The 16,624-nt window shown below is 39.5% G+C and overlaps 1 protein-coding gene across 16 annotated transcripts in view; it reads left to right on the top strand.

Moving 5' to 3' along the window:
* KALRN (kalirin RhoGEF kinase) overlaps positions 1-16,624 on the top strand; it is a 467,424-nt gene that overhangs the window by 253,572 nt on the left and 197,228 nt on the right. For all 16 annotated transcript variants that reach the window (XM_030277125.4, XM_030277127.4, XM_030277129.4 and 13 more), the window contains one exon: positions 3,179-3,301. In XM_030277125.4, the coding sequence (XP_030132985.4) occupies positions 3,179-3,301 (123 nt within the window). The remainder of the gene's footprint in view (positions 1-3,178; positions 3,302-16,624) is intronic.

Here is a 16,624-nt window from a genome sequence, read left to right as displayed (position 1 = left end):
TTGAATCTTGTGGTTATCGAGCCATATAATGACTGTAATAGCTGGCACAGTCAGCCTGCTCTAGCTGTACTGAGTTTTATTTCATTTTCTCCATGACCTGGGTTTGCTGCTTATTTTGTTGGGTGTGTAATTGTGCCCTTGAGGAGATAAGGAGACAGGACATGCACATTGTAATAGAAAATAACGTTTCTATCAATGTTGATCTTAAACTAGTGAAATAAAGATAATCTAAAAAAAAATATATATTAACATATTATAGCTACCCCAGTGAACAGAAACAGCTTTTAACAGAACAGAACAGTTCTTTTAATTCCAAAGAACTCATGAGTTATAGTCCTTTCCTAGCTAGAATAAAATACAGCCTGGCAATAAAGGACAATTAGGAAACGTGAACATTTAATTTGGAAGACACTCTTAATTGCACTTTTAATGGCAACTTCAAGCTTCTTCAGTTTTTAAAGGATAATTAAATTATTTCAACTAAGTCACTGTAATGTTAACATCTACCTGTATCTCAGGACGTTAATTTTTGGCAGTAGAGTCAGTTACACAGTCCATGCTCTCAATTAAAATGTTAAATGTTTACTTGAATTATTACTGTAATTCTAGTTCTAAAGACATTTCATTTCTTCAGGGTAAGGGAGAGTTTCTCCCAATATGCTGACACATAGATATTTACAAATGCTGATGATTTCAGGTTTGACTGGGACCTTTCAGTGTTCTTCCTGCATTTGCCACAGACTGACTGGTTAATATGCCTCATTGTTTGCACGGCAGATTAAGTGCTTTGTGTCCACACAGATTTATGTTTTTGCTGTTGCTTTATTCACTCTGTTGTTCCATTTCTCAGCTTTTTAGAGTGCCAACTTTGTGTCTTTTATGATGGAAACAAAAATGTGATATTTCTCTATGCTTGCAAATTATTATGAGCTTATTAGATCCAAGTGCATTATAGATGGAAAAACATATTTATGTTTATTAGCATCTTAGAAAATGCTGAGAATTCTTTTGATAATTAAGCCTATCAGGTTATCAGAATCTCATACTAACATCTGGTCTTTTGCCAATTTCCTGGGACAATTCAATAATTCACTGAGACTTTTTATATCATATATATACTATATATATGTAATGTTTTTATTTTCCCCTCTTCTGTGCAAAATGAAATTATAGAATTTATGTATTTCACAGAATGGTTGTGAAAACAAGTTCATTGATGACTGGAGTGGTCAGATATGTTAACATGGATCTCATTGGAGAAAATGCTGTTCAGCAAGTTATTCTCTGATGACTACTTCAGTGCTATAGGCATGAAAAAGTTATTGGAATAGTTTTCTGTAGAGTTACAGTAAGTGGCTATCAATTATTAATAAATAAAAAGCATATACTGCATACTAATTTAATATGAAACATTGTTTAAAGAAAACCCATTTGCCATTTAAGAAATAATATGAGATTCGTTCCAAACTTGAATTTGGCTCTGCTTCCACTTATAATAGATATGTTGAAAACTCCTGACAAGGTAAGAGAGATTGTTAATGGGATTATTTGCAGAGTGTTAAAAACACAAATGCTGGGAGACTGGCCCCCAGTAATTGTCATTCCTAGTCATGTAGTCGTTCCTAGTCAAAAATATGTTGCAGAAAAGCTCTTAGCAGACCAGTTGGCACATGGCTGTCAAGCAATTTGAAGAAATGTATTTGGGATTTTCTACACAGAGCAAGTGGGAGACAAGCAGGTCAAAGAAAGGGAAGCAGGAAATGATGGCTGAACTGCCAACACATCTGGTCCTGCTTCTTCCTCCCCACAGTGTCACTTGTGTCAAATACATGTTGTCCTGCAGGACATAAAGTGTTTTGCTACCCCATTTTGTGACATTACTTATACTCTGTGGATGAGAAATGTGTTGTAAACACAACATTTTAGTTTTAAAAATGCTTTTCTTTGGAAAGAAATAGGGTTGGAACTTAAGTATATGTGTATAAGGCTTTGTTTATATTTAGGACTTCCTATAAAAATACACCTGGGATTACATTACAAAAAACCCTCAGAGCTCAGGTGGTTTTGATTCTGTACAACCAAACCAATAAATGCCTAAATAAATAAATAATCCCATCTTCCATTTCTCCAATGGTAGTTTTCTGGGCTTAATCAATATCTGTGGTACTGTCACTACCCTGGTGCTGCCAGCAGTGTCTTGTCCCTTTGGAGTGACAGAAGTTCCAGCTGTCGTATCCCAGTCCATTGCATCAGTTGCAGTGAGGATCCAGAACCTGCAGGAGCACAGGGCTCCTTGCTGAAGGAAGTCCCTCCTGTTACAGAAATACCAGGACTGCTCGAGTACTATGTATTCCTTCAGCTTCTGTGGATTGGAAAGAGATGGAGAAAGCGTATCAATCTCATTCTGAAATTTCCCAACCTTATATTGTCAAGTTTGGGGTTTTCTTCCAGCTTGTAGTAAACCGCAAAGAGATTTGATCTAAATTTTAGTGTCAGTGTTATTGTGAGAAGAAACTCCACATGGGTGCTGCACATACAGATAACATACTTTAAAAAGAGAATCCTCTGTAACTCTCAGAAAAAGTATGATTTGTCATCATACTTTTCCATGAGGATCATTTACATTTGGAACTCAATAGCAGGACCTGGAAGAATTGGAAGATTCACATTGTCAGTATTTTCTGGTCTGCAATGAAGGTTTTTTGCCTTTTCATTCCAGTAACTCTGATAATGGTTTCTCCCCACATAACATAGATTTTAATAGATCCATCCACCATGATTTTGGACTACCTCTCACACTGAGATGTGAATTCAGCTGTTGCTGTCTTGCAATTTACACAAACTCATCAGAGGAGGGTGCTTTTTGTAAAAGATTCCAGATTTCTGATTCCCTTTACCCAAAAATCATCTATGTGAAATTAAGTATTTAATATCTGCCAGGCTCCAATAACTAAGCTACATTTCAAAATAAATTGAATAACAAAAATTCAATAAACCGAATTTAGCAGTAGCTTCCATGAGCATTTATCTTCTCTCCAGTTAGAATGGATTTTGACAGAGCTGCTTGTGTTCACCCATAGCAAGCACAAGGCAGCTGTTCCATCCTCACCCACCCCCACAGGGTTTCTCTGTGTTTCTGAGACAGGGGAGGTAACTGGATGTTCTTCTTTTCTGGCAGGTACTGGACTGGATTGAAAATCACGGGGAAGCCTTTCTGAGCAAACACACAGGAGTGGGGAAGTCTCTACACAGAGCACGTGCACTGCAGAAAAGACATGATGATTTTGAAGAGGTAGCACAGGTAAGAGTCTGAACCAGGCGCTTCTACTGGCTTGATTTTTGTTGCTCCTTTTGCATATTCAGAAAAAGCTATCACTGTTTTGGTGATACACACTTCTGCTGCTCTCTTCAATGATTTGGAGCTGCTCAGGATCCTGTCTCCAAGGTCTGGAAGTCAGCATGCACACTGCAGGGCTTGCAATCAGAAATCACCACACTGGGTCAATGAAAGTGTCAAAGCTCATGAGAAATCACAAGCAGCTTACAGAAAAGTAGCACTTTCTTTCGGGACACAAAGGAGAGTGGTTATGAGTGAGAGTGATGGAAAAATCAGTCTTAACTCCTGCAGTGGAGACTGAGGGCCTTGAGCATGAAGTGGGAAGCTTATGCAAGAACCAGGGGAAACACCAGAGTTTGCAGGAAGGAAGGGTACCCTTCCCATCCTTCAGTGTGGAAGGGATTTTTTGTTTTGGACTGAGAGGCAGTCATTACAGGTAGAAATTGTTATTGTTGTTATTATTAATTTAACTTATAGAACACTGTAAGTAAGATTTTTCCAGGGATTTGGTAGAAAACTAAATTTTTATGACTGTTCCTCAAAGTGGAGTCATAGTAGATGTTTAAGCATATATGCTGTCCTTATTTATAGAATTTAAAAGAAAGAGAATCTTTTGTAAGTTCTTCCATGGATTGAGTAGATATTTTTTCTCCCTAAGTATCTATGGTCAGAAATTACCCAGTCTAAGGACTGATTGTTAGATCATGTTATACCATTTTGAGGTAGATTTGAAACATCTACTATCTGTAACTGATGATCTATAAAGGTATTTCTCCTTTGGGTATTTTGGATAAATTCCTGACGGATCCATGTAAAACAGAATGTATCAGATGCTTTGTCCTTCTGATACACACAGGGCAGGTTATTGCTCAAATGTTTCAATGTGGCATAAAATAAAAATCTACTAGATTTTAGTTTTTGTTTTCTGCAAAACCTTTCCCATGTGCTGGCCTAGTTTAGTTTAAGATATTTCCAGTAACAGGGACATACATACCTCTTTCACTGTTTCCTCATGGAAAATATTTCACTGCCTTATGGCAGCTACTGACGAGACTTTTTTTCTCCTCTCCCTCATATTGCATTTATATTTCTCTCAATCTCTTTTTTATTATTATTTCCTTGCTTGTATCCCTGTAGTCTTATTTATCTCCCTTAAGGGGATAAATCCCAGAAAATGGGATGAATTAACAATCCTGAAATATCTGTAGAATGTTGTTATGTCTTCTCTGGTGTCCATCTTAACCATGTTCAGCATATTTAGTTCTGCTAATATTCATCAATTTTCTTATTCATCAGTCCCTTGAAAATCTTTTCCTATCTATGTTGTTGGAAATTGAAATTACCAACAGCTTTTGATGGAGTATCCCATTGCTTGGCTTGCTAATGAATTTCAGTGTTACCGTTCAGCTGTGATGGGAAATCCTTACATAACTTTGACAATCTCACAGCCTGAAAGCAGCAGTTCTGCACTGGTGGGTTTCTAAAATTTCATGGAACCACCTGTGGAATTAAGCTTTCTGGTTATAGGCTTGAATTTCTAAAAAACTTAAATTTCTGCAAATTCATTAAAATGGATTTTAGGCTGGAGGTTACAAAGCATGGTTCTGGAAGGCCTCATCCAAAATCACAAATTAGTCTTTGTCATGGCTAGGATGGGTAACTAGCAGGAATTTTTCCCAATAAAACCATGCTTTATTAAAAGCAGATATGCCACCATCCTAAAAAAGCTGTTGAGTTCGCCCATTCCCATCAGGATGTTAATTACTAGCTTTGATAGCAATAAAAAGGGTTATGTTTGTTTTTCTTAAAAAAATAAAACAATATAAGAAGTGTTCTCCTGACACATCTGGTGAGATTGACAATATAAGCAATAGTATTTTCTATTGGTAGTTCTCTGATAAAAGTGCTTAGCCTGTCACACAGTATAAATTTGTTCTCAAAAATCCACTTTCTTCGGCTCTGACATATTTGTTCTTATCTCTTGCTGTTTCAGGAAGGCATTTGCAAAGTTCAGACTAGAAGCAATTTTCAGGAGTCTTGACATTTTTAACAGAGGGCAAAACATTCCTACTTTTGCCTTACTGTGTGTAAACCAGAGTCTTGTGTCCGGCATTGCTGTGCTGAGAAATGCTCTGATTGACTGACCTGCCATGGCACTAGATTGAGAGGTGAACATGCTCCCTCTATGTCTGATTAGAAACTGCAGATTGATAAATCTGGATGTAATGACTCAATCAGGCATGGCCCAAATAGATGACATTCCTGCATACAGCTGTGCTCAGAAAATGTCAGTGATTTTACTGCACTGTGTTGCGGGCAAGTGGAAATGTAATTTGGGGTCTCTTTCTCTCATAACTGCTGTTTAGACAAAGCTCTGGCAATTTTTCTGACTGTATTTATACTACATGGAACGCACAGATGGCAAATGTTTGAATTTGGATTAAAAAGGCGGAGCTCCTGGGAGGGAGGTTGTTACCTTGTGTGTACCTGCCGCTGTTTCTCAGTCAGGGCCGGTACCATTGGCAGGCTGCCACTGTGGAACACCTGGCACATCACAGTGCCCACACTGACATTTTGTTGTAGCCAGGCATTATCAAGACTTCTCCAAAGGAATATCACTCTGGATGTAGCTACAGTGTTCCAATGATGGCATCTTTGCTTGGCTGGAATTATTTTTTGCAAATCAGGTAACTATAGTCCAGTCAGTTACGGTTGTAAATCAAAAGATAATTTCATTTTAGGCTCTCTAACTTTTCCTTATTCAGAGCTTTTATCCTGGGAACAGCATGCCTTCCAGCTGGAAAAGTCTCCCAACACTTCAGCACTATGTGGCTAAACTTCACGTGTTGGAAGCGCTTCTCCTGTTCTCAGTATCCTTTTCCTCTCTTCTGGCAGTCCTGGCAATCAGAGTTTAAGTTGGCCTTCTCAGCATCCTCCTCTGCTCACAGAGCCTTGCTGCCTTTGTGCTGCTGCAGAATTAGGAAATGTCATGGGAAGCTGCTCTGATAATCCCTGGCATTCTGCTGCCACAGGTCTGAGTGGTTTTGTGAATAGCCTTCCTGCCTTTACGAGCTTTTCCCTCGAAGTGCGGTTGAGATTTCCTGTGGCTCAGGTTTATCCCCGTTTTAGCCGGGAACCAGTGCAGATTTGCACCTGCAGATGGCACTCACAGTGCGCTGGAGAGCCCGGAGCGCTCACGGCAAACAGGGCCGGTGTTTCTCATCCAAACTAACCAAACATTGTCTCGCAGTGAAACGAAGCAGAAGTGGAAGCTGGCTCACTCCCTGTCCCATGGTGTTCTCCCACCCCTGCCAAAAACCACGTTGTTCAAGGTCAAACAGAAAAACAACCCCCTCTAATATTTTATTTTTTTTAAATGCGAGGCTGGGCGGTCCATGGTTTAAGTCAAGGTGATGCTTGTCATCTGTGTTTATGGGATAAGCTGCTCTCAGATCTTTGCAGTTGTTCTCAAGGCTCTTGGGCCACGCTAAGCTCACAGCTGCAACTGGGTTTGTATTTAGTATCTGTGTGTGTTTGCCTGCAAGAGTTGGTGTGTTTCTCATGGTAACCCAAAGGCGCTGAAGTTTACAAGGTGAAATATCACAACAAAGCACATATTCTGAACAGCCTTGGCTCAAAATGTGTGCGGTTGTCCCTTCTTATCAAACACAGTAAGAAAGTTGACTGGAGGCTGAGCATGGCCATCAGAGTTCATGGGGTTTGTCCAGTGTAGCAGCTCTTTGTTCAGGCCTTGTGTCCAGAACAGTTTTGATGTAGGTACGAGGCTGAATTCTCTGTTCCCAACTTTGAAAGCTTTACAGGGTCCATTTTGCCAAGGCATAAATGCAGTGCAGTGGACTATTCTTGAGCTACTGCAAGGAAGAAGAGCCAGACAAAATGTGAGAAAAATGCTGGACTTTGCACTCTGGCATTTGGGAAGCCATTCAGTGTTCCTGTTCTTGGGTATCTGCGCTTGCCTTCCTCCAAGACAGCTTTGGAAGAGAATGATTAAACACCTGACCACTGGCTTTGTACCATTAAAGTTAACCTTTGTGTACACGCACAGTTCCTTTAAGATTCAGTTCTTAAACTGAAAAGATGATGTTGAAAGCCAAAGGCCTGTATCAGCTATAAGAAATCAAAGCTCAGATGATATTCTTCATCTAAGAAGCAATTTATTCTCCAATATTCCTTTCTAGAGTATTCCCTTCTTCCACTGTTCCTAAAATACTGTAAATTGAGAATTTTTGAAAAGCCCTTGCAGATAAAAAGAACTTTAGGTCCAAATATGTTGGAAAAATACAGTTATGTTTTTTGTCATGTGAAATATCCAGAGGATCCAGTAAGAAATTTTGCAGGTAAAAAATAGTATTGTGTGACCTCTCAGTCCCACATAGTTTTACTTGAACTGTTTTAAAACTATGTGTGGTAATGGAATAGTCAGGCCAAAGCTGAATTGCAAACAGCTACTTGTTTGGCCTTCAGGATAAAAACCTAGTGCTTTCCCATACAAATTCCAGATCTGTTGGATGTTGTTGTCTAAAGTTTGGCATGAAGTTCAGTACTGATAAAACAGCTAGGAATAAATTAAGAGTCCATGTTGGTAATGAGCACGTAGGGAGCGTTGTCCTAGGGTAGTTTTTTAAATTTTTGTTTTGTTTCACTTTTTACAATTTTGTGACTTGTGTGGTTGTTGAAAGGAGTAGCTTTCTAGGCATACTGGGTTTTCCCCTTTGGGTTGAGTGACTAAAATCCTATGTAGGATGAAATATTAAGCCAAACAGGGAGAAGCAGATAATTAATCCTAGTGAGAAATATGCTCAAATTTGGCAATAATGACTGTACTTTCAGTAATACGAAACTTTTTTTAAAATAACAAAAACATGAGATAGGCAACAAAAAATCAGTCCTACTCTTATTTTCATCATCCTTTACATGGCCATTAGCAAGTTCTGAAGCTACAATCTGCATTTTCCTGTTCACTTCATTTATGTAAATATATTCATTTCTTCACAAAGAGGAAAGAATGCCCACTGGCAACAGATTACACAGGCCTTTGTACCATGGTGCAGGAGCTCCAGAACTCTTGGTTTCTCCTCCTGGCTGGCATCAGGCTGCATCTGGCAGTCACAGACAGCAGAGATCAGTGGAACTGCCAACACATGGGCTGTCTGTGGAGGTTACCTCAGTCCTGCTGGATCCAAAAGCTTCTAACAGCATTCCTAGGGGCCAGATAGTTTATCATGGGAGCCATGGTACAACTCTGTGCGTGGAATCAAGAAGCCTCTGGGTGTCTTGGGACCTATCTGCAGTGGAAAAGCAGAGATGCTGAAATGGGTCTGCACAGCCTGGGCCAGGAGCCAGGAAGGCTGGGAAGGCTCAGATTGCCTGGCTCGGATGTGATGCTGTGGAGATTTGACTGCCAGACCTAAGTCGGAAGCAGGGCATGAGTGATGTGTTTTCCCTGAGGAGGTGTGAAGGAAAGACTCTTCAGAGCACATTGTGGATCTCAGTCCCATGGAGACTCTGGCAGCAGCAGCCTGGCAAATCTTGTGGAAGCAATGGAATTGAATTGGTGGCCAGTGGTACTCCATGATCTGTTAATAGTGGGGAATCTCTTTTTAGGCAGGCTCTATAGTGGCATCAGAAGACAACCAATGTTTCCTAAAGAAGATAAATTCTGGAATTTGTTTTTTTAAGGCCCAAAAGTTCTTAAAGAGAACACTGGAAAATTATAGCACTGATACGTTATATAAACCAAGTACTAAAAATATATTCAATATGGTACTGATGTATCAACTGAATAAACCTAGAGCTGAAACAAAAGGTATTTACCTCTGACAATTTCTGTGAAATATACCCACTTAAAAAAAACACTGCTGTTCTGACTGACCTGTCTATGTTGATGAAAACCATCATCATCTAAAGGCTTTTAAGACTTTCTGGTCATTTTTCTTTGTGCTCTTCTTATTGGCAGGTCAGTGGGTTATCAAATGTTCCTTATCGATTCCAGAAGATTAATTGCAGCAATGCCCAAGTCTCATTTGTAATGATGGTGGACTGGTACTCTTCAGTTTCTTGTAGCTATTGATAACGGGAAGGCTCAAGGGGACAGGAGTGACACTGTGAATCATATCAACTTTGTGATTCTGATCCAGTGCAGTAGAAGGAGCTGCCCCAGGCTGTGCTGCTGCCTCCTGGCCAGCCAGTGATTGCTTTAGGAGAATGGCACAACTGGTTATGACATTGCTGTCAATCACAAATATGCTGCTTTGCAGATACTGGTAAAAAGGAAATTTAATGTAGATAAATCCAATATCAGGGATTTGTATGCAGTAACAGAGTACAACAATTTTCAAGGACAGATTTTAAGTATTTGTTATCATTGTGCAAATTTTCTGGAAGTAGACTGAGTTCCGTTGATCACTCTGCTGCACAAGATTTAGAACAAAATCACACTTCCAGTTTCAGATACATGGCTTATCATTAACTTGTTCTGAAGAGTGGAGAATCCAGTTTGATGGCTCTACACTGCAGAGAAGCTGCTTGGCAGTGTGATTGTGCCTGTCTTCTTTCCTATCATGGATCCCTAATTGTCCAGATGAAGGATGTCCTCTTAGTCCCTCATCAGGTGTTTGAATTGTCTAAAAACTACACTTGCATTATGAGACTTTTGCAGAGGTTTTATACTGGTTATATATAAATTGAGAGTGTTCTACCATCTTTTTATTGAATATAAACCTATTTTTAAGATTTATTTTCCTGTGATAGTGTTCAGGTCTCAATTTCCCCTCCATAAAGATAGGGCAACCTCAGTGGATTTACAGAGTACTTTTGGAATTACATGTGTGAATAGGGACAAAAATCCTAATGTACATATAAATAATTCACTTGTTGATTCAGTGCTTATAACCCAGCCATTAATATTGCCCTCCATAACTGTGGTCTGTGAGGTCTGGTTTTGCATAAACAAGTCCCAAGGAAGCACTGTTTTGTGTCACTATGGAAATGGCTTCTGGTTTGAGGCATTTAGGCACTTTTGTTTAGTGTCTGGTTCAGAGCACCACCACATGCAGAAACACAGAGCCCTCTCCTCCTTTGCTGAGCTGGGGAGAGAAATTCTGAGGCTGACATGAGAAAAGCAAGCAGTATCAGCTTTCTCCTGCCTCTACATTTGAAATGAAGCTTGTTTGGAGAGAAAGAAATTGCAGAATTTGCAAGAAGTCAGGAACTGAGACAGGAGGTGCCTCTGACCTGTCAGTGAGCATGTGCATGTGTTAGTTTACATGACTGCCTGTTTTAGTATGCAGCTGACAGAATAGAAACCACTGCGTGCTCCAGAACAGCAGCACTGGCTCCTCTTAACACGTGACTCTCATTTTTATCAGAGTGTTTTGTCCAATGCATGAGATCTTGTCAGTGCTGTTTTTTTATCTGTGCAGCATAGGTGAGTCTTTGTGACATTGGTGAGACCCCCAGCTTTGCAGGAATCAGAATGCTGAGCCTGCTGTTGCCTCCTCTGGAGTGATGCCAAGGCTCAGTTCAGAAGTGCACGGTGTAAAAGGGTGGCTGTGACTTGTCACTATCAGGGAATGGGATGTGCAGCCTTCATGTTAAATGTGTCAGCTGAAACAAATGCACTGTGGGGTGGAATGAAGGGTGCTCCTGCTTGGAGAGAGGAGAGATGGCTCAGAGCACTGGGGTTTGGCCTCTGGCTCCTGGTTATTTTGAAAGTGGCCAAGATTTATATTGACAACCAGAGCTTGGAGTGGTCAATGCCCACATATCAAAATTGAGTGCAGCAAAGACTGGAAACCTGCAGTGCTCCATGGTGGGGAAGGGTCTGGTACCATCTGAGTTTTATTTTCTGTTGTCTTCTTGGGTTTGTTTTAGGCTTAAAATAGACCCAACTGAAACCTCTTAAAAATCAGAGGTGGGTGTTTGCTCGCACCAAAAAAGTGGCTCACATAAATACCACCTAGTCAGGAATGTATTCAGACCATTTTTCCTTTGGGAAAAAAAAATACTTTTCTGACTTGGGGTGGAGAGTTGCTCCTCCCAGTTCCAGGCCCCTTCCCAAAGGATTCAGAGTTTTATCTGTGCCACAGCACAGCCCCTCAGTGCACACTGAGTGATGGGCACTGCTCAGGCTCCACTGCTCTGCCATGCACTAAGAGCAGCCAGGAGAAAAGCAGCCCCACAGCACGGCCAGGGCTGTGCAGCCATGCTGAAATGCCAGCATCCCTCCTGAGTGTGCTCCCCCTTGGGCTGGGGAATTGGGTCAGTAGGTCATTTAACCATTCCAATTTAGCTTTCTTATAGGTGCATGTAAATGGGGGACAGGAGAAAAAAAAAAAAAAGAGATATTTCAGAGCACAGAGCAGAATCTGATTTGTGTGCTAACACCAGGATGTGAAAAAATGAGATTACTTTGGGATGAAAATGCTGACAGGAATGGGACTTGTTGTTTGGACTTGCTGGACATGCCTCCAGGTGGGGTTTGGCCTAGTGACACCCGGCAGAGAGAGGTCAAATGACAACTCAAAGAGAATTTCTCTGATCTTTGCTTTTGTCTCATGTTATGGCCAGTCTTGTCCTTTGGGGGATGATTTGGGATTTTTGAAGGGGATTGGATAGGGAGAGGAAGGACTCAGCAACACTAAATAAAGAATACACTAGAAAGTTGTCAGGATTTTTTTAATAGTAAAAATTATGGTAGATGTTGACTATAGGGGTAGTATCTCATATGCCTGCAATATTCATGGATATCTACTACTTGCCAGCAATCAGGATGTTTTATAGCATGAAAATTTCTGGTGGGAACGCCTCTGTACCAGATCTCTCACTGTAAGTCATTATTAAGATATATTTGTCTCAGAGCATGTGTGGCCCCCTAATAAGAGCCAGAAATAAAACCATGATATCTTTCTAAATCTTTGTTTTGCTTATGGATAAGCTGAATTGAATTTCATTCACACAGTAGAACATATTTTTATAATGCACCCCATCCATATGAGTGCTTTCTGGCCAACATAAAAAATGTTAGTTCCTGTCTGGAACTTTTCTAAAGTATAGGAATAAGTCTGGTATTAAATAAATAAATGGTCTGTTACTTCTAGGGTAGTGAAACCTCCTTCCATTTTTTTCAATATAAGTATGCAATACTTCCTAGGTGTTACAGGAGATTTTAATCTTTTGAAGTTTTAGGGAAGACAAAGCTCTTAGTCCATCCTGCTTTGGTGGCACCCCTGAAGAATTAATTTGATGGGTAAGCCATACAGACAGTTTACTTGTCAGGGAAGTAATGGTAGTGAAAAATTGATTTACAAATCTAATAAGATTCAGAGAATGGTTTCTACTCATTTGAAACAAATTCCAATGTGTAAACCATGACAGAGAGATGAATTGATGTTGACAGTGAAGAGATTCTGAATCCAGAGGGACCATCTTGCTGACCTGCTCCTAAAGATGCTCATCTAGAACAAGGAGGTGAACTAAAAAGTTACTTCAATTTTAATTGAAGCTGGGGGAGACAGTTTTATTATTGTAGATAGCAGAGGGGCATTCTCCATGCAATTATCTGAGGTCCAGAGAGCAGGGAACTGGGGATGGATGTTATATGAGTGGTGGGCAGGTGATGTGTTACCATTCTATAGACACAGTATGTTGAGAAATCTCCTTTTGCCAAATGAAAATGCCCAAATTGTGAACAGAAGTGTGGGTGTTTTATTCTAATTGTGTGTTTGTTTCTGGCAGGCAATGTACTGAAGTGTGAGGTTTATTCTGGAAAGAAATTAATTTTTTTTAAGTGATGAATTTTTAAGTGATTCTTTGCTATAAGTTAAATATAACAGGGCAAATTGGAGGGACCCAGGAAAACACCAAGGGGCTCCCTGCTTCCCTTTGAGTTTTGAGGGAATGGAGACAGTGCTAGGAGTTGGCACCACAAAATGTGATGCCCTCACTGAGCATTTCCTGCACCATTCCCAGCTGGGCTGGTGCACAGAAGCTGATGCAGGGTGGAAACCTGTGTCAGGGAGGAAACCTGTATTTCAAAGGAGCAGCAGCAAAAATTTAATTAAATCTCTGCATCCTTCCTCAGGTAGATGAAGTGCACTGACTGTGCTAAAATTATGTGGCATATCTTCCTCTGTATTTTTTCTGCCAACAATCAGTTTGCTTGTCAGAGATGGCCTTTCATTTATGGCAAAAAAAAAGAGATTTTGCTGCAAATCTGGAGGTCCTGTGATGCATTAGTGGTACACTAACCTTTTTGCAGCAGGTGTCTTGCATTTTTGTCATCTATTACCAGATAAAACCAATGATTTTTATGTGATGTATATGCAGCACTGTGTTGTGCTCCAGACTGGTGGTCTCAATATTCAGCTGTGTAGGAATTCTCAAGCTGAAAGATCAGGAGAATGTGGGTCAAAGCTTTTCCAAATTTTCTTCTATCAAACATTATCTCATTCTCTGAACAGTCCCATGCCATTCCAAATGGGCTTCAGGAAAGGTGTTATAACCTATCTTCACATTAATGGAAATAAGAGCATAGCTGAGTCAGGGTAGTGGTTGTGGAAGAAATGGAGTGGAAGTGCTTTGCTGTCCTGTTTAAAGTAGGTTTTATAAAAATATAGCCACAGAATTCACATTCTCACAAGTTTATTTCTGCTTTTGTTTTTAAGGCAACCATGATGCCAGTTGTATTTGGTGCTGGCTGTTCCCAGTGCTGCTGACAGTCCAAAGCCTTTTATTAATGTTGTTGCTGTGTCTTTGAAATCTCCAAACCATGAGGATGGTATTAAACCCAGAATGCCTAGAGTTATTTTAATTCCAGAAACCAACCAGACTTGATAAAGCTGTCATGATTGCACTCAGGAAAGATGTGATTTGAGCTTTTGGGACAGAAAACAATACCATGCCCTCCTGGATTGCTGCTCACCTTGGAGCTTCTCTGTGTTTATTTCTCAACCTGCGTTCCCTTTTGCCCCTATCATAAAGAACTTGTGGCACTTTGCTGTGAACCACCTGGGCTTTTTGATGATATTAATCATTTAAGAAGCTTTCAAAAGGAGCTGCATTTCACTCCTGACAGTCTGCCTTCTTGTGCTCCCTTGTCATTTCCACAAAAGAAAATGCTTTACTCATTTTTGCTGAATTTCAAAGGCTCAGTTACTATTCAGTCACTTGAGCAGCTCTCAGTTACACACTGCAACTTACTCAATTATGAAATTGGGCAGTGATAATTCTGTTGTAGTGGTACACTCCCTGTACTGGATAACACCAAGCAGTATGAGTTTGATTTCATGTTTGGCACCACAACTACTGTTTGGTTGTCTTCATTGTCCTTTCCTTGCTGCTGCTCACTTTCACATTCCTGTTCCTTGTACAAGGGTGTTCCCAAATTAAAGGGCCAAACTATTTTCATGTCTACTACCAAGGACAGAATACTAGAATAAAACCTAACCAATAATCATCAATTTCAGATATATTCCTTAATTCTTACAGATCCTTGTAAAGACCAAAAAATATTGGAACTGCTGTTCCAATTTCAGCATCTCATTTTAATATTCTGTTTTGATATGCTTTTACCAGAAGACCAGTAAGGTGGCAGAAAATAAAAACTGAAATATCTTTATAAGCACAAAATGAGCCTACGTGTAATTTGCTTTGCCAGCTGTCCACCTCTCTTGGTTTCAGGATGACACTGAAGATGGCTGAGAAGTGGAGATCTTTACCAAGCAAGCTTTTGTTGTTTGTGTATTGTACTATGTACACACATACATCTGCGTGTCTTTATATACTTACCTAATATTGGATGAGATGTGTGATTTTAAATGTAATTTAAAACATTGTTTCACTATACATTTCACTGGCATTTCATTGAAAAATGGTTGTGATCACACTGGAATTAATTAGCATGATTGTGGTAATGGGAGTGTTTTCTAGTTGACATATGAGTGCATTAGTGATTGAGATGAACAATTGGTGGGATGAAATACACCATAGCCAACATTTTTTTTAATCTAAAGCAAGCACTCAATATGAAATAGCACAAAGGAATTCTTTTAGCTAATGTATTCCCAACTATTAATTATAATCTTGCTTATTTATTTGTTTGAAAGTTAAGAGGTAGCTTTTAATCAATTTGTCTGGCATGTCAGCAGTTGATGTAATGTGTAAGTGTCACCCTTTTAAATTCAAATAATAAATTCATCTTGGTTTGTACGTGAACCTTGAGGAAAAATAATAAATAAAAGTAACAATACACAGAAAAATATCTGGTTCTTCACAATGGTCAGCAAGGATTCTGGGCTGTATCCACCTTGTCATTCCTAGGAATATTTCATATCTAATAAATACTGAAAAAATGCCATACATTTGTATTTAAAACATATATATACACATTATATTATATAATTCACTGAAATAATGGAATTACTGGAGGTGTAAAGTAGTCATTAGTATCAGCATGACATCAGTGCAAGGAGAACTGGTGTGAAATTATGACAAGAAAAACTAAAGATGAATTGTCGTGTTTAAGGGAAGAACAGTCTGAAGAAGAAGGTACTGATGGAAATTTCATTAGCCTGGATGTTTTTTTAAAAGGTCTGAAGAAGTTTCCATTCTAGTTTGTAGTGGGGAACAATCCTGTACTGACAGAATGAGCGGCTGCATTACCTCAGAGAGATATTCTGCCTGTAACTTCTGTAACTGTAATTCCTGGTAAGTCTGTTTTGAATTAGAACCACAGAGCACAAGTAAGAATATAAGTCTTGATTTGATTATGTGCAATTCAAACGGAATAAAATCACAACTTATATTAGATCATCATATGCACTTAGCCTTTGCCCTTCTTAAGGGAGGAGGAATTTTGACAAAGATGGATGCTTCCTTAAACCCCAGATTTATTTATCAAAGAAATGTTTCATTGTGGTCACTTATTTTAGCTTTAGAATATCAAGTTACTAAAGATATAATTCTTCACAAAGGCCTGACTGTGAGATCACTTAACCTCAACAAATACTGGAGTTAATTTTAATGAAGTAGCTTGAGCAAAGAATCTGACAGCAGTAACTGAGCTTTATAATCAAGGATAACAATAGTTTATAAGGCTTGACAAGAACTGCAGAATCAGCTCTCTAATTATAGTTTTTCCCAAGTGAAGGGTGCTGTAGTTTCTTTGGGCAGGAGTTCTATGCACAGAACAGGTACCAGTTCCCCAGAGTTCTATTTTTAGCCCTTTGCCATTTTTTCTCTCCTGTGATCTTGGGGAGATGGTTAGAA

This window comes from Taeniopygia guttata, chromosome 7, assembly GCF_048771995.1.
Source record: "Taeniopygia guttata chromosome 7, bTaeGut7.mat, whole genome shotgun sequence".
Classification (NCBI taxonomy): domain Eukaryota; kingdom Metazoa; phylum Chordata; class Aves; order Passeriformes; family Estrildidae; genus Taeniopygia; species Taeniopygia guttata.
Note: the sequence above shows the minus strand (reverse complement) of the source record. Positions and strands in the feature narration are given on the sequence as shown.